The sequence below is a fragment of the Narcine bancroftii genome, chromosome 3, assembly GCF_036971445.1.
Source record: "Narcine bancroftii isolate sNarBan1 chromosome 3, sNarBan1.hap1, whole genome shotgun sequence".
In the NCBI taxonomy this organism is placed as follows: Eukaryota; Metazoa; Chordata; class Chondrichthyes; order Torpediniformes; family Narcinidae; genus Narcine; species Narcine bancroftii.
In genome coordinates this window covers 74,550,339-74,576,570 of record NC_091471.1, presented here as the reverse complement: position 1 = coordinate 74,576,570, position 26,232 = coordinate 74,550,339, and the positions used below count along the sequence as shown (strand labels likewise).

The following is a 26,232-nucleotide window of genomic DNA, read 5'->3' as shown; positions in this document are numbered from 1 at the left end:
TTCACTGCTTCAACTATGTGCATTGCCACACAATCCCACACCTCCCTATCCACTCCCACCCCCATAGACCGGCACCGATGGTCTCATGATGTGTCAAGGATGTGGTCTGCTGTCTCAGCAGCTGACCCCCTACGTACTGGTGGGGGAACCTGTACTGGTTGTGACAAGCCCAGGTGGGCTGATTTCAAGCAGTCCAGTGTGAACAGTTCCTCCTTGCCACAGATGTCGAGTGTAAAGGTGGATGCATTCCTTTGCAGCTACATGTAGGGTCCCTCATAGGGGCAGTGAAGGGGAGTCCTGTGTGTGCCCATTCGCACAATTACATACTCGCAGGAGAATAAGTCTGGGGGTAGTTGAAAGGTGGCTGACTGTGTCACAATGGTGGTAGTGATGCGATGTAGTTGGGTGTCCAGGATTTCAACAGCTTGTTCCACAGGGCAGAGGTGAACTGGGCTCTTCGGTCGGTCATTATGTGTGCTGGGACACCAAAACAGGAGACCCAAGTGGAGAGGAAAGCCCTGGCGCATGTATTGGTGGAGGCATCTGGGAGGGGAATAGCCTCTGGCCATTGAGTAAACCTGTCCGCCACTGTGAACAGGTAGCCCAACCATCGTGAGACTGGCAAGGGCCCAACTATATCGAGGTGTACATGCTGGAACCTGCAGGTTGGAGCATCAGACTGCTGGATGTGGGGCTTGGTGAGTCACTAGATCTTTGCCGTCTGGCGGTCCATGCAGGTGTTTGCCCACTCTGTAATTTGCTTGCATAGGCCGTGCTAGACAAATAGGGAGGATACCATCCCGATTGATGGAGGAGTGAGACAAGCAGTGCATCATGTTGAAAACCGTTTTCTTCCATTGGGCGGGGGAAAGCAGTCTGGGTTGGCCTGTGGAGATGTCACAGAGGAGAGTAGCGCCATTGTCCTCTCGTGTGAGGTCCTGGAGCTGCAATCCCATGACTGCAATCCTGAAGCTGTGCATTTCAGGGTCATCCTTCTGGGTCTCAAGCCAGGTCATGATAGTCAATGCTTTGTGACAAGGCATTTACCACTGACCTGAAGAATGCGTTAGCGACAATAATTTGTTTGCCTAAGAGATGGTAGATGGAGGTGGTGAATTCAGAGATGTAGGATAAGTGCCTCTGTTGCCGGGTGGACCATGGGTCGGAAGACTTAGAGAAGGCGAAAATGAACAGCTTGTGGTCTATGTAGACAGTGAACGGATGCCCCACAAGGAAGTAATGGAAATGGCAGATGGCCAGGTAGAGGGCTAGCAGCTCTCTGTCGAATGCACTGTACTTCAGTTCAGGCGGTCGCAGGTGGTGACTGAAAAAAGTGAGAGGTCTCCAAGTGTTGTCAACTTATTGCTCCAGGGCAGCACCTACTGCCGTGCCAGATGCGTCGTCTGTAATGGTGGACTAGCATTGTTTTATGAGCCAGGGTCTCCTTGATCTTCTCAAATGCTTTGTGACCTTTCTCCGTCCATGTGAACTCCTTCGTCAAGGCCAATATTAGAGCGAAGAGAGGGCACATAATCTTGGCGGCTGCAGGGATGAACCTGTTGTAAAACTTCACCCTGACCACAAACTCTTGTAACCCCTTCAATGTCATTGGTTTGGCAAATTGTCTTATAGCCTCCATCTTGTCAGGTAGAGAGGTGATGCCATCTTTGGTAATTTTGTGATCGAAAAGATCGATCTCCTTGAGGATGAACTGCCACTTTTCCAGGTTATTGGTGAGGCCGAACTTTGAAAGGTGGTTGAAAAGCTGGTGAAGCTGTGCAATGTGCTCCTTGGGAGTCCTGTTGGCTACCAGGATATCATCTAGCTAGATGAAAAGGAAGGGCAAGTCTCTGCCGACTGTATCCATGAGACACTGGAAAGTCTGGGCTGCATTCTTCAAGCCGAAAGGCATGTGGAGGAACTCGAAAAGGCCGAAATGGGTGCTGATGACAGTCTTTTGGACATTGTCTGGGTGCACGGGAATCTGATGGTATCCCTGGATCAATTCAACCTTAGAGAAGATCTTCATGCCATGGAGGATTGCTGCAAAATCCTGGATGTGGGAAATGGGATAGCAGTCGGGCGTTGTTACATTATTGAGGTATCTGTAATCTCCATAGGGTCTCCAACTGCTTTGGACTTGTGTACCAAATGGAGGGGTGAGGCCCACAGGCATTTAAACTCTTCCTTGGTGAGGTTGAGTTTGTCTGGGACTAGGCGACGGGCTCGAAATGCAATGGTAGGCCTGTGGTCATGATGTGGTGCTGGACACCATGCTCTGGCATGACAGCGGTGAACTGGGGGAGCAGGATGGAAGGGTAGCTAGCAAGGAGGTGACTGTATTGGCCGTGTGGAACCTCCATGGAGGTGAGCTGGGTGGAAGGTTAACTGGACGTGCGAAGGGGCATGGATTAGAAAGTCTCTGCATGGATTAACTGTCTGCCCTGGAGATCCACCAGTAGAGAGTGTGCCCATAGGAAATCGACACCTAATAGAGGCTTGTCCACTGAAACTAGCATGAATGACCAGTTGAAAGTGGTCTCGCCAAAATGTATAGGAATTTACCTCTTACCAAAAGTTTTAATGACTGTGTTGTTGGCTGCTCACAGGGGGGGCCGTGAAGTCTTGTGCGTGTCTCGAGAGACGTAGGGGGAATGATGCTTATCTCTGCCCCTGTGTCCACAAGGAATTTGCGGCCCGAGATCCTGTCCCATACATGGACAAGGCTGTTTGGTTAGCCAGCCTCCACAGCCATTAATGGCAGCTGGCCCCATCATTTCCCTGAAACGAGCAAGGCTGGCAGCATCTGCATGCTGATGTCCCATAACGCTGATGGTAGAAGCATCATATTGGGTCAAAAGTCTCTGCTTTCTGTCAGGGAGGGGCCTGTTCATGTTGTGAACTGGACTTGGGCTTTGCCCTCGGTGGTGGCTGTGTAGCACGATTGACTGGATCTATGATCTCGTGCTTGGAAATGCACAGAACATCTGCTCGTGCTGTGACCTTGTGCAAGTCATTGAAATCCGCATCAGAGAATAGGCATCTGATCTCTTCGGGTATCTGCTCAAGGAACGCCTGCATGAACATGAGGCAGGGCTTGTGCCCTTCAGCCAGGGTGAGCATTTCATCCATGAGGGCAGTCATAGTCCTATCATCTAAGCCATCCAGGTACAGGAGCCTGGTGGCCCTCTCGTGCAGTGAAAGTCTGTATATGCAAATGAGAGGTTTTTAAGAGCTTCCTCTGGTGGCGATTGGATAATGTCATTGACCCATGAGCGGCTTCCTGGTCGAGCGAGCTGACAATGTAGATGTATCTCATCGAATCAGAGGTTATCTGTTTGATCTAGAACTGGGCCTCTGCTTGGCCAAACCAAGTGCAGGGTCTGTTACACCAGAAAGTCAGCGCCTTCAATGCAATGGTGCCTATGGCTGCAGGGTCCATAGTGCCGAGTCTTCAGGATGTGAAGACTTGTCGAAGTCACCAGTGTAGCAAGTTGAGCGCAAGTGCAGCGAAAAGTCTAAGACAACAGGCTGAGAGCTCGAGTAACACAACCGCTTTACTTTGAATTCCATTTTTAAGGCTGTGTTTGGCCTCTCCCTTGCATTCCGGAGCTTGAGTCGATGCTGACGCAAGAATGCAGGCACACTTTCAGTCTGGACTGGAAGAGAAGGTCCTGCGACACCATCTTTGGCCCGGCTGCCCAGCTGACCCCACATGACAAGCGGGGCTGGTTTGCCGCTACAACTATGTGCGTCGCCACTTCTTTATAGTTATGATCTAATTTTTCTGTTTTGAAATGTTGTGGTTATATAATATATACTATTGCAAATGATGTATCTCATGTACGAATCTGGCTGCAGCACGTACAATTTTAGTGCATCTGTATTTTGTACTTATTTATTACAAAATACTCACAATTCACTTTATCAAATTTGGTTTGAGCAGTACCTTCTGTTTAGATACTGCAAAGCAAAACCAATGACAATCTGGGTAATCTTTTTCCCAGAGCCAATTTTTAATGCTTGAAGTTTGTAACCTATTGGAATTTTAATTTGCCTGCAAACAGAAATGGGGTCACAAAGTAACTTTCCTGTAATTTGTTTTTCAGTGATTTATGTCGCAGGTGTTATTTATGCACACGTGTGTTGGCACTGATCATGCTGACTGCACAAACTGATGTAAAAATGGTGCTACAAAATACAATGTTGTTCTTCTCAAATGACAGTGTGAATAACATAATTGATGTCCCCCATCTTATTCTATGATAGGAATATATTTACAGTTCTTGAATAATAACTGCCGAAAATTTTATATCTCATGCAACAGACAAACTTAGAATTAGGCTACTTGCATAACAGAACAGAATAGAACAATAATTTAGAACATTTTCATACCAATTCTGTATTCAGTGATCATCTTGATCTGGAGTTTAATTTCTTGACTTAGAGAATAATTTGCTTTGGTTCCCAAATTCAATGCCATCCAAGTTTTGGGATGCATTAATAAAAAGAATAATTGGAGCAAAGCAAACCTCTCAAGGCATCACCATCACCTTTTGTCTTTGCTTGGTCAAAATCCTGGAACCCCCTCTTAACATTCACTGCGGGTGTAGCCACACATCAAAGTCAAAGGATTTGCAAGGTAGCTTTCCAGAAAAAAAACAATTCTACACTTCACTGATAATTGGATTAATGGCACAGTGGGTGCTGGTTTCCAAATACTGTGGAGATAGGAAATGGATTGTGGTAACACAGGGCAATGGAGGAAGACAGGATCATGGAATTATCAATGCAGAGCAGGATGCATTGATCCTGGAGTTCACTGGGAGGTGGGGTCTAGAAACCCTGAAAAAATAAAGTTGAGAGCATCAGATATAGTGCTCAAAAACAGCAGCATTTAGAAAATGGCAGAGATCATGGTATCAGAAGAATTAAATTAAGATCACTAAATTATTTTCATGAAATGAAAGCACAATAGACAAGGCCAACCTTTATTTTCCATTTCTAATTGTCCTTCAGAATGTTGGCATGAGCTGCAGTCCTTGTTGTGCTGCAGTCCATGTCCATCCAATAATAATGCAGTAGTCCTCTTACCTGGACTATCACAGTACCATTAGATGGAAAGATGTCCAGCAGTGATAAGTCAAGATGGTCCATGCAATAGAAGGGAGCTGGTAGGAGCTGGAGTCCAAAGTGACATGCCACCTTTTCCAAAGTGGGGAAGGTCATGGGTTTGGGAGATACTGTTGATGAACATTGAGCAAGTTGCAATAGTGAACATTGTTATTAGGTCACACAGTACACAGTACAATGTGCTACTAATAAAGAGAATGAACACGTAAGGTGGCGCAGAACCAAGGAGTCAGGAGTGGGGGATCAAAGGTCACTTCTCTGATAGAATGAGACAGGATGAACTGTTGTAGCCATTATAGTCTTTTTATATGTGAGGCAGTTCCTCAGGAATGCCTCAAATATATCTAGGTTTTTTTGACTAATGGACACAGATTGTGATGGTCTGGGTTTTATTTTCATATACACACTTTTTTATAAATAATCTCTGTATATTTACTATTAGATGCATATGGAGGGGTTAATTTGGGTAAGATTGTTAATAGTTATTAATAAATAGAGTTAAAATTTAACCTTTTGTATTGTGTCCTCTACTCTTGCTGTTTTGGGGAGGGGGGGGACTTTCCAAGATTTGAACTGGGACATTTCATACCCCAAGTGAGAATCATGATGGCTTGAATCAGGATGACTTGGTTTTATTGATGCTGAGATGGCTGATGAGGACAATGTGGGAAATTTAGACTCTTCCACAGGTGTCACAGGAAGTGACTCATGGGAAGGATGTGTGGATCATTTGTGAGGAGCTGCAATTCATGCAAACATTCCATGTGTTCTTGATACTTGGCCTCAATGGGAATCCCAAATGCCCCTTCACCAAAATGAACATTAATGACCAGAGATTACTTCAAAGGATGTTACACTTCTCCACGGATAATTTAAGTACATATTTGAATCTTTTTCTCATCCCTTGACAGCACCTGGAATGGGACGTCTGTTTCTGTAGCTGGTGTTGGAAATGCAGTTGGCTCTTGAAGTCATTTGTGTATTCCATTGTAAGCAATAAGCCAGGTTGGTGTTTGAAGCTTGCCATGTCTGCACACTGCAACTTGAATACTAAGGGTTTGAGTGTAGATGCCATAGGTTTGACAATTTCCATTTGTTGACAACAGTCTTCACTGAGGTTGGTTCTATTATAGATTTATTACTTAATATTGTGGCTTGCATGTTGCTACAGAGCAAGCATAGGATGGAGATGAATTTCTGTAGGCAGGTAAATTTCGAGGAGTGGATCTTTGTCCACCTTGATGAATGGTGGACTTGATCTTCACCATGGAAAATACAAGGAACAGCACCTGCCTCTATACAAAGCCTCTTTAACAAGCTTTTGACAGGATCAATCAGGAATAACTATGGAGCACCTTCCTCAACTTTAGCTGCCTGCAGAAATTCACTTCCATTCACTTTGTTCCACAAATGTGTGAGATGTACCCTGAATAAGGATTGAAATGCTGAACCCATATAAACAACTAGGTAAAATTAGCATAACAATTTTGATGGCAAAGGACCCATGGGCAGAATAGCCTCCATCTGCACCAATACATTTTTTTTTTAATTCTATATTTTATTGGTGTTAAGGTGATGGTTTTACATTTTAAAATTCATGGAATTAGCAAAGCATATACTGCCCTCTAGTGTTAATACCTGGAATATATGACTAATCACTCCAGTCCACCCAAGTTCTCTCTCATTCATCATTTCCTTCCCTCTTCTTCCTTCTTCCCCCCCACCCACTATCCATTCTTCTTCTCCATGTGGTTCCATCTACCCAACACCCACATATCTATGTTTCTTCTCCTTTGCTTCACCTTTCCTATCCCCCTCTGCTCTTGCATATAGTTCTATTTGCCACTCATCCCCTCCGTTATCTGGTCCCACTCTTCATCTACCAGCCTTCTTTCCCCCCTCCTGGTTCCATTTGACAAACCCCCACCCCCTCCACATCTGCAGTCTCTTATAGAACCATAGAATGTTACAGCACGGAAACAAACCTCTTTTGTCCTTCTAGTCTGTGCCAAACCATTTATTTTTTGCCTAGTCCCACTCAGATTTTTTTATTGGTGGAGCTGTGGAAGTCATTGGAAGGTCAAGACAGTTATTTTTAAAAATGATCTTTCACTCTTTTGAAAGATTTCTTAAATCTTTATGTTTTTGATTTGCTCTTTTTTCCTTGATTTTTTTGTTTTACATTTTTTGTGCACAAGATAGAAACTAAAAATGGAAGGCTTATTTGTAATATGTTTTACCTTAACCATGGGTCAAAATGCTGCCACTTGAACAGGAGGAGGAACCAATATCCTGGCAGGGGACCCATAACCTGGCAGGTAAGTTGGCTAGAGCTGTTGGGGAGAGTTTAAACTACTATGAGAGTAGGGAGGAAAAACACCTAGATTGGAAGGAATGAAAGGAACAGAATGAAAATATAAATGAAGGAGGGAGGAAGGTGAAGGTAGTTAGTAACAAAAGGCGTATATGTGCGGACAGTCTCTCAAGTGCATATATTTTAATGCAAGGAGCATTGTCCAGTGAAGCTATTTGGGTAGAACTGAAGAATGGCAGAGGCATTAATACATTAATGGGAGTGTATTATAGACCACCAAAATATGCTGAGGGAATTAGAGGAGCAAATTTGTAAGGAAGTTGCATATAAGGTGGCAGTTGTGGGAGATTTCAACTTTCCAAACATTAACTTGGACACCCATACAGAATGAGAGCTGGATGGGGTAGAGTTTGTTAACACAGGAGTTGGGATGTAATATTGAAATTATATAAGGCATTAGTGAGGCCAAATTTGGAATATTGTATGCAGTTTTGTTTGCCGAATTATAAAGGAAATAAACAGAATAAAGACAGTGCAGAGGAGATTTATAAGAATGTTGCCAGGGTTTCAGGGTTTGAGTTACAGGGAACGGCTGGCGCAGGATATCAGGGCAGATCTAAAACATTGCTTCAGAGCTTTCTTGATGAGTCAGTTCTTGCAGGAGAACTGACTTTGGCTTATTTGTTAAAGTTCCTCCTGTACTCTTTAACCCCTATACCTTCCTGCAAATACAAGCTAGCAATGGTCTGTCAAGGTAAGTAGAGCATTTGAAAACTCAGTGAAAGGTAAGATCAACAATCAACAGTCTGTCACCTTCAGTAATGAGGTTCAAGGATCCAGTGGAACAAAAGGAAAAGAAGTTGGGCAAATTAGTGTGAAACAGGGTCTGGGGGAAAAAAATGAAGGATTGGAAAGGCAAAGATTTTTTTTAAAAATCTCATGCATGTCATGCAAAATAGATCTAAGGATAACCAGATGAGCTTTTATTGAAATTGAAAGATGACACAATGTAATGTCCTACTGAAACTTGGAGAAAATTAGATACAATATTCAAGATAGAAAGTTTTAATTTGAAAAGATGTGGGGCACATTCATAGAATACTATCATGATGGGAAGATTTAAAAAGTTTTGATGCTCCAGTGATTCTGTCTAGTTTTTGAAGGTCACTATTTGATCCATAGTTTTGCATCCTTTTTTACAAGGTAACCTTGATGAGAGGGAGGGGATTAATTAGATTTAGTTTTTTTTTTAAGATTAATTTATTATTCAGTTTATAAAAATGTTATTAATTTGAAATGGACAGATAAAACTAAATATTTAGGAATAATTGTGAATACTGAGTATCAATCTTTATATAAATTATGTTCTATTGTTGATTTTGTATGTTTATCAATAATTTTTCAATAGTTTGAAAAATAAAGATTAATTTGGGTTTAATTATGGTTGTCATAGATCATATCATTAGACACAATTTACCCTTTGTTTAGACCAAGGGATTGTTTAATATAGTTACTTGGTTTCTATCCAGAATTATTTTTTAAGAAATATTGTTAAATAAACAAATATGGAGTTTTTAAATTTACATTTATATTAATTTGTGGTATGTATACCACATAACCTGTTATTTGTTTTATTAGAGACTTTGTATGTAGGATTTATGTTAAACTCAAAAATATTTTAAAAAGAAAGATTTTAGGCAATCCCAGTTCTATTTTATATGGTTATAATTGCTCAAAACACTGCATAATTTTCATCTATTCTAGATTAAAGGGAAGCCTTTTTTTTAAAAAAAGTCAACATTTGACAGCTTGTTTGTACTATTCCGTACTGGATTTTGTAAATATCACTCCAGACCCTACAATAAAATTGACTCTCAATTGAATAGATAGGAATTGACAATAAAGGATATTTAAGCCAATGATGTTCATGTCCCATGTAGATAAAAAGTTCAGTACATTGTAACCAAGAGTAAACCTTGACATGTCTAAGATTATGTCACTTCCAAAATTCTGGGCTCCATACATTAGAAGATGCCAAAGCCCTTGCAAAATCTACACTAGTTTATCAAGATGATATCAGGCATGATTTTATCTGCAAAATGTCTGTTCATTTGGCAGAATCCAAAGCACTGCTGTATATATTGTCAAAATTCAATTTTATGCCCTTCATAGTTGATGTTTCTGCAAATGCAGTTAATTAGAACAATGAATAATTGATATGAATCTTTAATGTTAAATGTCAGTCCAAATTATTTTAATGTAATATTTGACCACTAAGAGATGTACTATGCTGATGCAGTGTTTGCCCACATTGTTTGGAACTCAGATATAACAAAGGTTGCCAGATCAGTCTGCTACCCTAATTACTGAAGTTGTATCCTTAATGATTTCAGACCTGGCTGACAGTTTGCCACACACAGTGATGATAATTCCTCACTCTCAGAGACTGAAAATATCATGACTCCCAAACAATTAAATTCAAAAGTGTAGAAGTGCCAGAAGCACTGAATGAATTTCTGTCTTCCGTGAGATTCAACCATCATCAATCTATCTATTTATTGGGGGGGGGGGGCGTGGCAAGATGGCGTAAGGATCAGACGTGCCTTCCAGTCCTCTCCTGACTCTATCTTATTGTTTTGTCTAGAAATGCCCGTTAAAATTCTTTAAAAGTTTAGATAACTTCAGTGCTGTTAATTTAACTTATGATGGTACAATTGGTGGAAAAGAGCAAAAAAAAACGACAACAGATCATCAAAAAACTAAATTTTCCAAAAGTTCAAGTTTTGGAGCCTACTTACAGGAAAAACACCGGGACTCAGCCTGAAATGGATCCGAGGAGAGAGGTACAGCTTTCGGATGTAGAGATCAATGTTACATCAGTAGAGCCCTCTAAAGAGGGCGCCAAACAGCCTTTAGAACAAAGAGTTACTCAGGTTCGCACATGTGCAGTAGCATCTGACGGCAATGTTATGAATGAACCACTTGTAGTAACATCAGTTGAAGTACTGGCTGGGGAAAGGCATTTGTCAACTGTAGCGGTGGCATTGCAAACTACACCTCTTGAGATAAAAGAACCTATACAACTTGATGTACTGGGAGAAATTAATACATTATGGACTGGGGAAAATCCCGGCCAGCGTCCTCCAGTCACTGCTGGAAAGGCTGTGGCTGGGGTTTCCACACACAGCTATACTACAAGGAAGGCAACCAGAATGAAGGAAGCAACAGAAGACCCTTTGGTTATGCAGAAGAAGCAGGAATCTGTTGAGCCAGAATCTCTTCCAATTGAAAAGATTCTTGTGAATCTTGAATCTAAATTATCTTATACAATACAGGGATTATCTAAGATTATGACTGAACTAGGTTCAATACTCTGATGGAAATAAATTCTCAACAGATGGCTGAGTTTGGAGCTTTTAAACTTGAAGTGAGAGATAAATTTAATTCGTGTGAAGAATATATAGACGAAATACGAGATCAAGTTTCAGATATGACCAAAATGGTCGAAGATTTACAAACTCAAAATAAAAATTTGGTGAAAAAGATTATTTGGAAAACCAATCCAGACGGAACAATATAAAGATTATTGGTTTGCCGGAAGGAATGGAGGGACCAGACCCAAGAAAATTTTTTACTGAATGGATTCCGCAGGTGCTGGGTCAAGAACATTTCCCGGAAGGTATAATACTGGAACGTGCTCACAGAGCCTTGCGTAGAAGACCTATTTCAGGTCAAAGTCCAAGACCTGTTTTGGTTCGTTGCTTGAATTATTGCGACAGAGAAATAATTTTACGAGTGGCTATTAGAAATGCACAACAGAGAAAATCACCGTTGATGATTCAAAATAATCGAGTTTTCTTCTATGCAGATTTGAGTCAAGAAGTTATGTTCCAACGACGGGAATTCAATTCTGCTAAAGAGTTGTTGTGGAAGAAAGGTTATAAGGCAACCTTTAGATATCCAGCTGTTTTGAAGTTTTTTCAAGATGGTTACCAACCAAAGTTCTTTGATTCTCCAAAGGAAGCTATAGCATTTGCTCAAGAGCCGCCAATTACTCAGTTTCAACAGAGACGTAGTCCGCCGCGATCTCCAAGGAGACAAGAGATGGAAGAAAAGAGCTGTGCTCCAAGAAGGAATGGTTGTAATGGTGACTCAGCAGTTGGAGTTGATTAAAAGAGTTGTTCTTTTTTTTTCTAATGTTTTTGTTAAAAAAAATATTAAATAATGATGTTGTTAATTTAAGATGAAGTGAGAGTTGGGGGAGAGAACTGGATAGGCACTATTTCCTGAAAGTCATCTGCTACGTGTGAGTTATCTCACACCCATTTTTTTGGGGGGGGAGTTACCGCATTGCGCGGTTTAGACGGGAGGGGGTATTTTTAACCTCCTACCCGTTTTTTTTTCCTTTTTTTTTGTATTATTAAAGAGTGAAGGGTTTTTTTGTGTTTATAAAAAAAAGTATAAGAAAGTATTTGATTGTTTAAAAAAACTAAAAATTGATGTGGTTTTTTTTGTAAAGTTTATTCAGTAGATAAGAAATATTTGAAATTTAAATGTGAATGGGATGGATAAGTTTTTTTTTATATTTTTTCTTTAACTTTAAGGTGAAAGGAGTGGTAATTCTGGTCTATATTATTTTGCTATTTTAGTTATAGAACGAAGGGAATAATGGTGAAAGTTATAAATTGAATTGTACAATTCTTAATGAGGCTTGAATTTTGTTTGTGGTTTATGCTCCATTTGTTGAAGATATAGATTTCTTTGTAGATGTGTCTTTATTATTTGGATATCTGAATTTTAACGTAATGATTGGGGATATTTAAATGTGGTATTGGAGCTTTTATTGGATAATTATTCAAGAGTAAAAGGGAAAAATGGTGGAAGAGTACTAAAATTGAATTGTACAATGCTTAATGAAGTTTGAATTTTGTTTTAAGATGGTGGTTTATATGACTAATATGATGATAGATGTGAAGTTAGTTGATATTTGGTGAAGGTTTATCTCTATAGAGAAAGTTTTTTTTCATTTTTTTTTCTCATGCTACAATTTTTTTAAAGAATTGATTATTGTTTAAGAATTTTTGATAGACAATGTTACTAACTTTAATTTTTTATATTAAGTTTGAGTTAAATATGTTTCATCTTAACTCTGTTAAATATATGCATTTAAGTTTGATTTAAATATGTTTTTTTAAAGTCTGATATCTTAGTATTAATTACTTCTCTTTTTGTTAGTATTTTAATCGGTTTATGTTTTTGTTTTTTTTCTCACATATATTATTAACTTTATTAATTCTTCACTCTTTATTTTGGGGGAAAGGGGGGGTTGGACTAATTTGAGTTGGGTTATTAATGTGTAATAATTATTGGGGAGGGTATAGTTTATTTAGATTACTGATACTGTATTGTAATTTTATTATTTTATTCTTAATTTTTTTTAATGTAATCCTATATGTTATTCATGTTATAAAATCTTAAATAAAGTTTAAAAAAAATCTATTTATTTATTTATCTATAAGTATTTACCAGTGGGGACATCACTAGCAACGTCAGCATTACTGCCCATGCGTAATTGTTGCTGAGTTACCTGGATTATTGAAACGCTGCAATCGAGGAGCCGAAGATACTTCAGTTTTCTTAAAACTTTCAGGATTTGAACAATGTCCTCCTAATGCAATGTTCTGAGGCTGAAAACGATTTTTTTTATAACAATAATTCTCATCTTTATACCCTCATATTTGTAATGGAGTGTTAAGTACTTATTTTCACACATTAAGAGATTTGACATACTCAAAATAGAATTTCTTAAAATGGAAATTCATTCAGTATTCTTAAGGATATGCAGAAGTTACATTGACAATACTAGAAAGACTATCTTTCTTGTGTAAGAAGTGTCTCCACCCACTTTAGGTTTGCCCTTTTATTCCCTCTGAAGCTATGTATTTGAAATTGAAAAGCTGAAAAGCTGCAAAATTTAAATGGACTTCGACGAGGGTAGAAAAGCATTACAAGATTCAAGAATGAACATACAACATCAATAAGGTACAGTGATGGTGAGAAGAGCAAAGCAATTTACAACACAGTAGAATTCCAACCATTAAAACTAGTGTGAGAATAAACCAGAGCACCTGGGGAAAACCCACGCAAACATGGGGAGAACATACAAACTCCTTACAGACAACACCAGATTCAAACTTGGGTCACTGGCGCTGTGTTGCACTAACTACAACACTAACCATGCCACCAAAAGGACTTGTAATGCTGATCCACAGATCACAAGGTAACAGCACAGGTAAATAAGGTAATTAAGAAGGCAAAAATGAGCATTTTTCTTCATTGGCAGGAATAAGAGTTGTAAGTTCATGCTTGAACTGTTGAAAGATTAGCTACTCCAAAGCTTGAGTACATGGTTCTGGTTACCATGTTCCAGGATATGAAAGATTAAATGGGAGATAAATAAGTACTTCATGGTGGGCTGAAGAACCTGTTTCTCCATTGCATTGTCTATGACCAGAGAGGGAGAAAAGGAGCCTCTAACATTAATTGTGAAGAAAGTTGTGTTGTTCGGAATAGAATACTTCATTATTCAGTGAAGTGTGGGAGGAAACTAGAGCACCTGGGGAAACCCATGTAAACACAGATTTTTAATGCTCAATGAAAAAAAATTACCCAGAGCTTGCTTCATAGTACAAAATATTATATTGTTCATAATTGATCATTTCCTTGCTTCCAATACAAAAACCAGAGCATGTGGTAAGATTTAGAAAACTGTGGTTACAATGCTCACTCTCATAACTTGCAGTTTTTGCGCCACCTTTGCAATTATTGAGTAATTGCTCACCTTATCCATAATTCACATTTTTTTTATAAACCATAAAAAAAACATTCAGCAGCCAGATGTGGAGCTGAATATAGCTTGGGGTTTAGTCACAACAGAGGATTTGCTACATGTTCCTGGCATAAGCACTAATTTTATTTTTTTGCACGTCACTAAAGGCAGGTTACACATTATCACAAGGAAATGGTAGGTTTAGTTTTCTGCAAGTTGGCTTTCTTCTCACATCTGCTTATTTGCTCACTTTGCAAGTATTAAACTAAACCATTATTTTTTTACCTGGAATAAATAAATTTAGAAGGTAATTTATCAGTGAATGTTCATCCTTTTACAAATACAATAAATGTGCAAAATATTGGAAAAATTGGTCCACCAAATCTTAACAAGTACAATGTCCAGTTATTGAGGACCATTTACACCATTAATGATATTGAATTGTGTCTTGTTAACAATAAACAGATTGCAGTGGATTGTGGGTGAGCGCAGCAAAAGAACTGAGACAGCAGCTGTGAGCTCGTTTAGCACAACTGGTGATCCCCAATTCATTTACCTTTAACTCCAATTCTTTATCACTGGAAAAAACTTCACTTTCTACTGTGTTTCTAGGACTTAAATACCTCTTCCCAAATTTATGATATGGGTTGGAACCTTCCTCACATGTCAAGGTTGGTGGCTCTGCTTCCAGTTGCATTGATCCAGAAATTCCATTAAGAAAACATGTACAGTACTGTACATAATGGGTGTAGGTCAACAGATCCTCAGTCAAAATCAGTTTGGAAGAACGGGTTAAGCCTCTTTCCCAAACTTGTAGCAACAGCATTCAAGCTCATCTTTCTTATATCCTTCCTCAATACTGAAAAATATTTTGTAATCCTTGGGATGAGTTCCCAATTTCAGTTATTTTCAACCCTGGGTATTAAAAGAATGCTTTTAATATTCATGATTAATAAATTAACCCTTTTCTCAGAAACATTCCTTTCCTTATTTAACTTTTTAATGCGATATTTCTGTTATTTAAGTAATAATTTATCTTCCAGGCTTGGGATATCTTTCTCCCACTACAAAAGCATTATATGGATAAGGTTCCAAATTATCCAAAAAAAAAATATGGAACTTCTCATTCAACATTGCATTCTGAAATTCACATGGAATCAATGTCATATGAAATATTTTCAGATATAAATATAAAAAACATCAACAACAGGTTCTCAACCTTTTTCTTTCCACTCACATCCCACTTTAAGTAATCACTATGCCATCGGTGCTCTGTGATTAGTAAGGGATTGCTTAAGGTGGGATGTGAGTGGGAACGGAAGGTTGAGAACCACTGATCTATAATATCCATGTATATTCTTCACAACTATTCTAAGCAAAACATTTTACTTGATTTGACCCAGAAGAAATAAGTAAAGTTTGCCTTGTGCTAGAATTTTTGTTTTGAATTATTTATTTTAGGCAGTTGACAAAAAACATAACCACAGTTTTTGAAACCATAGGTATTATGGTCTTCATTCCAATTTATATTACACATTTTAAATTAATCTCAAAGTTACAAGTGGCTTTATGTTCATCTTATCATAGTTTGCACTGATTGTGGTCTATTGAGCAAGAACCGAACAAGCAGATCCAGAACCTTATCATTGAACCCTTTCACATCTTCTCCCTCAATAGTTTCATACAGAGGCATACTCTCTGTCCCCCAGCAAATATTCTTTCGGACATTATGCTGATCTGTCCGAACACTCAGAGCTAAAGTGTTCAGCTGGTAGCAAAAGAAGGAGAAATAAATCCCATCTGTAATTACAGCTTGAGAGATAAATGGTCGAGTCACATCTGCCTCACTCCAGAACCCTGGAAAAACAGTAAAACATTATGTAGAACACTAACTGTAAAACATAGATTTTGCTATTGGCTTACACACATTTGCTATAACAGGTGATGAAGGACAAAATGTGGTTATTTTACTGGGTCAACAGGGAAGAACCGCAGCTTTATAATTCATCTGCTGGTTTGCTTTTATGAAAATAGAATGATTAATCTGCGCACATCTCCACTCATAGAGGTGTTATTAGTGCTCAAGATTGCACATTTACTACAGGATGTGCGCAATCACTTGTTTAGAATCAAAGCAGACCAAAAGAATTTAATACAGTTATAACTACAAATTATTGTTATAGCACTATTTGACACAAATTGTTCAAGAGACATTTTAACGTCAGTTTCAAAGATATCCAATTTTAAAGGTTCAAAATCTATACAAATTATTTCAGCATTTAACATCGCTGGATTTTCCACAGCAAGCTATATTAATTGTGCAAATATTAACAGATCAAGTGCCAACTCTCCGGCATCTTCCTGAAGCCATACCCCACAGATTGCAACTAAGACCTGCCATATTACAGTAAATCAGTTGGCTGCACTATTTTCAGTGAAGGAACATGCAAAGTATAAATCTAGAAAGACCATCAGTTTTCTCTTTCATATTCCTTGATAATCTTTAAGGAATAACAAAAACTTTGTACCTTTGAATTTATTTACCAGAACAGAAAAATGTAATTTGTAACTTTAATCAAAATGAAGCAGATTTCAAATTCTAAAACATCATAGCCTTTTTTTTTTATAAAAAAAAAGAAGACATGGCTTTTAACTTTTTAACTCATGGCATGGTTAGATTCATGGAACTGGAAATATTTTGGCGAAAGCAGAAATGTGGCTGAGGGAGGGGTGGGACTGACAGCTCGATGTTCAATAGAGGTGGAGACACAAGAGGTGGGGCTGTTGCACTTTGATGATGGAAAATATCACAGCAGCACTAAGAGGATATTCTTGAGGGATTGTCCCGTGAGGCTAACTGGGTGGAGCCTAGAAATAAGGAGGGGATGATTACGTTGATGGGGTTGTTATTGTATATCTCCCAATAGTCAGCAGGAAATGAAAGGAGCAAATATATAGGGAGAATAGTAGGAAAGCCAAGGTTGTAATAGTAGGTCATTTAAAATTACCTCATATTGACTGGTGTTCTCACCATCCAAAGGGTGATGATCTGTCCAGAACATTGCAACTTCAGAGACATGAGAGAGCAAGTGATTGAGATGTCAATGGAAGAGCATTGTGACCATACTCCATTAGTTTTAAAAATGAGAGGACAGTTGAAGTCCTAATTAGGGCAAGGAAAATTATGATTGCTGTAGATAGGTCTTGCAAAGCTTATTTGGGGGAGTCTGTTGTAGGTAAAGGGATACTTATTAAGTGAGCATCTTTAAAAGTGAGATAGGGAAAGTTCATGAAAGATATGCTCCAAGATCAGAGAATCCTGGCTGACTGAAAATAAGAGGATTTGGTCAGGAAAAATTATGTACATGTCAGCTACAGAGAGGTGAAATCAAGCAAATCCTTTAAACTATACAGATGTAGAGTTCACTTAAGAGTGAAATAAGGAGGGGATGTAATTGCTATGAGATGGCACTGGCAAATAAGGGTAAGAAGTTTAAAAGATTCTACAAGTATATTACAGGCACAGTAATAACTGAGGAAGGAATATGACACCATAAATATTAGCAAGTAGACTATTTGCGGAATCATAAAATAAGTGAGATTCTTAACAAGTACTTCCCATCTGTTTTTATCATGCAGAAAAGGAATCTTAGAGTCTATGCGACAGAAAAGGTATTTAAATGCATGAAGGTAGATAAATCTCCAGGGCCTGATCAAGTGTATTCCAGGAGGGAAAAGAGACAAATTAAAGGAGCCCTGGCAGAGATATTTGCATCATTATTGAGCACAGCTGAGGTGGCAGAAGACTGGAGGATGGCTAATGATGTGCTTTTACTTATAAGAGGCTGCCAGGATAACTTCACCATCAGTCAGGGCAGAATACAGGAGATGGAAAATTATGTTTCAAATGGTGAGACACTACTTGGAGTCCAGTACACTGTTTTAGTCACCCAGCTATAGATGTTGTTAAGCTCAAAAGGGAGTAGAAAAATCAGAAGACGGTTACCAGGACTGAATTAGAAAGATTCTGGAACTTTTCTCCCTGATGTATAGGAAACCAAGGGGATTTCTTCTAGAAATTTATAAAAATCAAGAGGATTTTCCTTTCCTCTCGAGCAAAGGAATCCAAAACTGGAGGGCATAGATTTAAAGCGAGAGTAGAAATATTTAAAAGGCACCTTCTTCAAGTGGAGTATATGGAATGGGCTGAAGATGGAAGAGGTAGAGATCAAGAGGTACATGGATTGACCAATATTGACCAAACACAAGCAAAAGAGACTAGCTTCATCGATGTGCACATTTGGTTGAAAAACCCATTTCCATGCTGTTGATTTTCTCTTTGGATTCTTCTTTAAATATAAAGATTGTCAAACAATAATCATTTTTGATGAATTAACAGTCTTACCTTGATAGGTAGCCTGGGCTGCAGTCCAAGCAAATAAACTCGCAATGCCATTGGCTCGTAAACGCACTTCAATCTGATCAGCTAGATTACTCTTTACAAGTTTTTCTCGTCTCAATTTTTCAGAAGCAAAGTGAAACTGGGTATGTCCATAGCAAGCAGGATCAGAAATTTTTGAACCTATGAATAGAAAATATTTAAAAATTCATTAGTTTATATTAGCTCACAGAAAGTGTACAAGGCTCTGAAAGCTCAATAGTTAGAGCTCTGGACTTGTAAACCAGGGGTTGAGAGTTCATTCCTTGCTGAGGGGCGATGGACAAAGTGGCGACTTTGTCTTCCTTAGACAAAGTCAAAGAATTTCATGTATGTAACATTCTAAATGAGGTATTACATGATAATAATGAACCTTTATCTTTATTACTGCAACAGAACAGGCCCTTCTAGGGTGTGCCAAACTAATATTCTGCCTAGTCCCACTGACCTGCACCCAGCCTATATCCATCAATATCCACATACCTGTCCAAATTTTTCTTAAATGTTAAAATTAAGCCTGCATTCACTTCAGCTGGGAGCTCATTCCAGACTTCCACTACTCTCTGTGTGAAGAAGATCTGTCATGCTCCCCTTAAACTTTTCCCCTTTCACCCTCAACACGTCCTCTGCTTTGTATCTCACCTACCCTAGTGGAAAAAGCTTACTGACATTTACTCTATCTATACTCCTCATAATTTTAAATACTTCTACCACATCTCTCATTCTTTCATGCTCCAGGGAATAAAGACGTAACTTGTTTAACCTTTCCCTGTAATTCAGTTCAAGTCCAGGTAACATCCTAGTAAAATTTCTATGCACTCTTTCAATCTATTGATATTTTTCCTGTAGTTAGGTGATCAAAAGTCCATACAATATACAACTTCACCATCACACCCAATTCCTACACAATATTTTGATTTATGAAGGTCAATGAACCAAAATCTCTCTTTAAGACCCTATCTATCTGTAACACCACCTTCAGGGAATTGTGCATCAGAAATGGAATTATGTAATTCCATTTCTGAAATCATTCAGAAAAACTTGTCATTCCATCCACAAGTGTCTAAAATATTCAACTTTATAAAAAAACAAAATATGTAAAAAATGCATCTCATCTTCCATTTAATTTTGTCCTTACCAATGAAAATTTTGTTGTCATATTGCCTTTGAAACAATGGAAATCTGCTTGGTTCCAAATGAATAACAGGAACATCTTCAGGGATTGAACTTTCTAAGGGCACAATCTTAAAAAAAACAAATAGGATGAATTTAAAAAACACGAAATCAACATCCAACTTAATAACTTGCTATTCAAGACAACCATTTATCAATGCACGTTAACATTTTAGTAAAGAACATCTGCAGATTAAAAGTTTAATTCAATAATAATAATCAGAAAAGCATACTCAGTTTCTGGAGGAATAAACTACAAAAATTGATATGTGAATCAATACCGTCAAACTAATGATCCGCTACGCTCAGAATGTTGATGGTGCTGTACTGGAACCTTTCTAAATTTCAGGATGTTATTTCTTGAAGAACTACAGAATTTAATTAATAGTTTAAGTCAAATTTACTAATATATCCCAAGTTACAAGAGTTTATTTTCAGAAGAAAGAAAAACAAAACTGAGAAATCTGCCTTGGCTCAGTAGCCCTCTGACATCAGAAGATTACTAGATTAAGCCCAACATCAGAAATTTCAACACAAGTAAAAAGTAGTCATAGAGGTGCCATTTTTTGTGCTAAATGTTCAGCCATTCTGCTGATTTCCCTCAATTATACTGGAGGGTTACATCTCAGTACAGCCTCTGAAGGAATCCTAAATACTTGAGAGTAACTTCTGGATTTTTGCATCAAATTTCATGAGGAATTCAAATATTACTGCTGGTTTCATAATGCATTGCCAAAAGCTGACAATGTTAATTATGATTAAAGTTAGAGAACAAGGTTACAAAGAAAATGGGGAAAGGTCCTGCCAATACAGTGAGAGGTGCATCTGGTGAGGATGTCATCTCACTGGCTCTTCACAAATACCTGGACAGTAAAGATTACAGTTCATCATTTAACACCATCATCCCCTCAAAACTGATCAGCAAACTCGAAGACCTGAGACTCAACATCCTACTGTGTAATTGGATCATGGATTTCCTCACCTCGCAAGAACATCTCCTCCACAATCTCCATCAGTACCCAAGCAGCACAAAGCTGCGTTCTTAGCCCATTGTTCTACTCACTATGTGGCTCAGTATGACAATAGCACCAGCTATACATTTGCTGACGATACCACGGTAGTGGGTTGCTTAAGACAGGTGATGAGTCAGTATACAAGAGGGAGATTGAAAACTTGGCTGAATGGTGCATCAACAACAAACTTAACTCAATGTCACCAAAACTAAGGAACTGATTGTTGACTTTAGAAAGGGAAACCTCGAGGTATACAATCCAGTGATCATTGGGGGAAATCAGAGGTGGATAGGGTGAGCAATTTAAAGTTCTTAGGAGTCACTATCTCGGATGATTTTTCCTGGACTCAACATTCTACTGGCATCCTTAAGAAAGCACGTCAGCACCTGTACTTTCTGGTATGGGGACAATACCCCTGAGCATAAAGCCCTCCATAAGATAGTGGACACAGCCCAGGACATCACAGGCAAAATCCTTCCCACTATTGAGAAAATCTAGAGGGAATGCTGCTGTTAGAGAGCAGCAGGAATCATCAAGGATCCACACCACTCAGCTCGCTCTGCCATCAGTAGAGGTATAGGTGCTACAAGATTTACACCACCAGGTACAGGAACAGCTGCTACCCCTCCACCATCAGTCTCCTCAACAACAAACTCAAACAGGGATTTGTACAAGGACTTTTATTTGTTTGATTTATTGATTTTATTAAAATTCTCTTTGTATTAGACAGTTTGTTTACACTCATTATCTGCTTACAGTTGTTTACTTGTGTAGTTTTTTGCACTTTCAATAAATGGTAATTCTGCCTCGCCTGCAGGAAAAATCTTAAGAGTTGTTTGTGATGTCACGTATGTACTGACAATAAATCTGAAATCTCGTGGAGAAGTAAGAGCAGAAATGTTATTACAGAGACAATTACAACATGAAAACATCCTGTGCTCCTGAGGCAGTGAATCACTGGTGCATTTCACATCTGGCTGTTCTGTTTGGTGACTTCAACAAAAACTACTAAACTACCCAAAACTTTGCTGATAAATATAGACAACATGAATGAAGCCCTAATGCTGTTACCTCAGGGAGCTGTTGAGGAACCCGAATTTGGCAGCAAGGTTTGTCTTCAATCTGGAAAAGAATAGGATCCACCCGCCCTTTCCGATGACCTCTGGGGACAGTTCGTTCCCCCCGAGACCAGTAGAAACCAACTTGTGGTTCACAATCTGTAAGGATAAAAATTCTTGAGCACGAAACTATGCCAACACACAAATGCAACATTTTTTGTTCAATGACATAACTGCATCTAATCTTTATTACTAGTCAGAAATTTAAAAGTAATTACATGATGGAAAACAGAATATTAACATGCTAAAATCCTCAGCAACAACAGATGCCATCTTACTGACACTGTACAGCAAAAATTAATACATCAAGATAGCTTTCGTCAACAACAGGTCAGTATTGAACACCATCATCCCTTCAAAACTAATCAGTAAAATCCAATATTCCACTGTGCAATTATCCTTGATATCCTCACCTCCAGACCCCATTCAGTGCAGACTGGCAAGAACATCTGCACAATCTCCATCAGCACCAAAGCACAGTGTTGCATACTTTGCCCACTGCTCTACTCACTTTCTACCCATGTCAGTGTGGCTCAGTACAATAATGCCATTTACAAATTTGCTGAAGATAACACCATAGTGGGAAATTTAGCTGAATGGCAATACTAACAACATATTCTCAATCAACATCACAAAGACCAAGGAGCTCATTATGGGAAAGGATGATCCAATGATAATTGGAGGGACCAGAGGTATAGAGGTTGAGCAACTTTAAATTCCTGGGTGGGGGGATCATGGGGGGGGCAGAGATGGGAAGAGGACCGCTCCTGGAACCATCATGAAGAAAGCACATAAGCACCTCCACTTCCTCAGGAGTTTGCAGAGGTTCAGTATATTGTCAGAAACCTTGGCAAACTTCTACAGATGTATAGTGGGACGTGTGCTGACTCACTGCGTAACAGCCCAACACGGGGACACCCTCTGAGTGGAAGGTGCCGCAAGAGATAGTGGACACAACACAGGCAAAACTATCAGCACTATTGAGAACATCTACGTGGAACGTTGCCGTCAGAGAGCAGCAGCGATCATCAAGGATCTACACTAACCAGAACATGTTTGCTCTCACTGCTACTATCAGGAAGGAGGCACAAATGCTGCAGGACTCGTACCTCCAGGTTTAGGGATAGATGTTACTCCTTAATAATTAGATGCCTAAACATACTCACCCAGAGACCCATTTAAGGGCTCTTTTCTCATTATTTAATATTTCTGTATTTGCAAAGTTTGTTTACATTTATTTGTTCTTGAGTACAATTTATAGTCAACGGCAATTATAAATTCTGTTTTGCTTGCAGGAAAAAGAATCTCAGGATTGTATGTGACGTCATGTATGAACTCTGACAATAAATTTGAATGAATTTTCAACAGAAGTATTATGTACATTTAAAATAAAAGAGACATCTCTGTTCATTTTTTGAAGTAATATTGTTTAGGATTCACAATTCTATCAGATTTATACATATTTATTATATAAACACAAATTAAACAAAATTACAAGGATAAATTTAGATATGGCATGGTGACAGGCCATTTCAGCCTACGAGCCTATGCCACCCAATTAACCTTCGCCCTCGGTACATTTTGACAGTGGGAAGTAACTGGAGCACTCAGAGGAAACCCACGCAGACATGGTGAGAAAATGCAAACTCCTTACAGACAGTTTGGGATTCAAGACCCATTCCTGATCGCTGGTGCTGGAACAGCATTGTGCTAACCATCATATCATTCGATCTTTTTGGTAAAAGTAAAACATCCTGGTAAATCTCCTCTGCACCTTCCCCATAGCTACCACATATTCCTGTAATGAGGTAACCAAAACTGAATACAATATTTCAAATGTGGTCTCACCAAATTTAGAACTGCAACATTTCCTCATGACTCCTGAACTCAATCCTTCAACTAATGAAGCACAGCATACCATTGACCTTCCAGAATTCATAACCTCACTCTTATCCAGATTGAACCTGATTTGCCCCAACTTTCTGCCCAACTCTGCATTGTGTCTAAATCCTGTTGGAAACTATGACGACCTTCAACACCATCAAGCTTCGCATCATCCGTCAACTGACTGATCCATCCCTGAGTTGCCTTACTTGAGAAGGAATAGTCCAGCTTTGGAAGTAGTTTAGAATTAGTTCACCAGGTTCATTCCAGAAATTTTGAGGTGGGGGGGGGCAGAAAGAGTAGCTTACAAGGAGAGAATGTCATAGAAACATTCTATAAACAGGTAAAACGAGCAGGAAAGTGGTTTTCTATTGGAAGGAATACTATAGAACTTGGAGACATTGTCACCAGAATTGGGAGAATGAGAAGGAACTGTTTCTCTCAGATTGTTGTCCAATTATTTGCCAAAAGGAGAGAAGGAACAGAAGGGGCGAGGGAACTGAGCCATGACTTTATTGGATGATGAGGAACAAGGTCGACAGGCCCTCTGGCCGACTGCTGCACCAATCTCTTGTACCCAAGCAGTGGCCGAGTCCTCACCCAAGGTCGAGAGGCCGAGCAGCGGGTTGCGGCCGGCGAGAGCACTGACGAGGCGCGGCACCATGTTGCCGATGAGAGGCAGCGCCATCTGTTCCCTTTCGCGGTACAGGAAGGGCCGCCGTTTCTTCAGGTAGAATTGCTCCTGCAGCAGCGCATCGCACACCACCTCCTTCAACCCGGGCAGCTCGGATTCGGGGACGGCGGCCGACAGGCCAGCCGGCACGCCCGGCACGAAAGCGGTCTTGGTGAAGTGCTGGTACCAGCGGTCTGCCCCGATCCCCAACGCCTGCGGCTGGATCACGTACTTGAGCCGCTGGCGCTTGGTGAGCAGCCGGATCTTCTCAGCCGGCGTCGGGCAGGCATGGACCCGTTGGAGGAACTCGTCCTCCCGCCGCCTTTTAGCCGCCTTGCTTTTGGCAGTTCGGGACGGCAACACGGGGGGGTAGCAGGGGCTGGCCCCCGACGCCGTGCTCAGCGCCGCCCGGCCGCCAGACCCCGGCAGTCCCGCGTGCAAGCACGTCGCCAAAGGCGCACCACGGATGGCGGCCATCTTCCCTCCAGCGGGAGAGGGAATGTGACGTCATCCCCAATCAGCCAATGATGACCCGGCGCGCTCCTGAAATTGACCAATCCCCAAAAGGGTCACAGTCGCGCTGAGGTCGTTGAAGAGGCGGTCAATCCGGTTTAAGCGGCGTCCTCGTTCAATAGCTCAAGGTATAATCGGGCTGGAAAAATTACATGGGAAATGTTTTCAAAACTAGTCCTCGGGTGCGAATGACACGGAGTGAAGCAGCGTTTCACATGGAGTGGAGTGGGTAGAACTTCCCTCCATTCACTGGAGCTGCCTCCGAAGTCGGGGTCGGATCCAGCTGTGGGACTGACTCCGACCTGCTACCCAACCCCAGCTCATCACCCTTCCGGTAGCACCGACTCCACGCCCCCTCCCTCCGGCAGCGCGGTCATAGGCTGCAGGAACAATAGACTTTAATGCTCACAAGACAAGGAGGAGGTGTGGCCTGGGCAAAAGGCCAGGAGACTTAAGGGTGGGTGGGCCAGCCTCATAAGGGCTATACAATGGAGGAAAACAACAGCACACCACTCCCCCTCTCTCCAGCAAAGCGGAGTTCACCCCTGTTGGAATCTAGGGGTTAAAACATTATGAAATAAATGATTAATCAATAAGTTTATTTGTACTGCATGAGTCAGGGAAAGAGGAATGTGGCTAAGTGGCTGTCACAGCATGGAGCAAAGTTGGCTGAACAAAATTGGCTGCTCCCAAGATACAGGGAGAGGATATGCATAAAACGATTTAGGAGGAATGCTCAACTGAAGGAGGTGGGAAGTAGCACAGGAGACACAGGCCAGATCAGAACAAAGAATGGCCCGCAAGAATCAAAGGGAATGGAAAACCAGTCTAGGAGGAAGATTAAGGCACGAGGAGGTGTTAAAGAGAACAGCAGAAATTGGCCAGACAGGAACCGAATGGTGATTAGAAATATCTGGGGATGAATTAATTTCAGATCTAAACAACAGGATAGTCTGGCCTGGAGGATTAACATGGGAATGCTACACCCCAGAAATCTGCAAAACAGGAGATGACTTGTGATAACCCTTATGCAAAAAGATCTAGCAGGGAAAACAACTTTTGTTCTGTGTGATAAGATTGACCTATATAAACTGTGCCAACTGGACAATAGGGGTCAGTCTCGGGGAGTAGCTCACTGGCAGGT

At 40.0% G+C, this 26,232-nt stretch overlaps 1 protein-coding gene and 1 long non-coding RNA gene across 2 annotated transcripts; one reads left to right on the top strand and one right to left on the bottom strand.

Annotated features, from left to right (window-relative positions):
- LOC138757265 (uncharacterized) lies at positions 1-18,668 on the top strand. Its single transcript, XR_011353466.1, has 3 exons — positions 1-698; positions 13,383-13,489; positions 17,916-18,668. It is a non-coding gene; the product is annotated as an uncharacterized lncRNA (long non-coding RNA).
- On the bottom strand, positions 15,712-25,433 carry mrps30 (mitochondrial ribosomal protein S30). The gene is made up of 5 exons (XM_069924312.1): positions 24,503-25,433; positions 21,972-22,117; positions 19,853-19,958; positions 18,682-18,858; positions 15,712-16,133 (listed from the first exon to the last, which is right to left on the bottom strand). Exons 1-5 carry the CDS (start codon positions 25,050-25,052, stop codon positions 15,850-15,852), a joined length of 1,263 nt encoding a protein of 420 aa, XP_069780413.1. The 5' UTR covers positions 25,053-25,433; the 3' UTR covers positions 15,712-15,849.
- Between the last annotated feature and the right edge of the window lie 799 nt (positions 25,434-26,232).

Bases quoted from the DNA above. Each gene is read 5' to 3' on its own strand.
- mrps30 (XM_069924312.1), bottom strand. From the start codon at position 25,052: ATGGCCGCCATCCGTGGTGCGCCTTTGGCGACGTGCTTGCACGCGGGA. The intron at 22,118-24,502 runs GTGAGGACTCGG...TTATCCTTACAG, and splicing joins GCTCGGCCTCTCGACCTTGG to ATTGTGAACCACAAGTTGGT. The intron at 19,959-21,971 runs GTAACAGCATTA...GTTTTTTTTAAG, and splicing joins TTCCTCAACAGCTCCCTGAG to ATTGTGCCCTTAGAAAGTTC.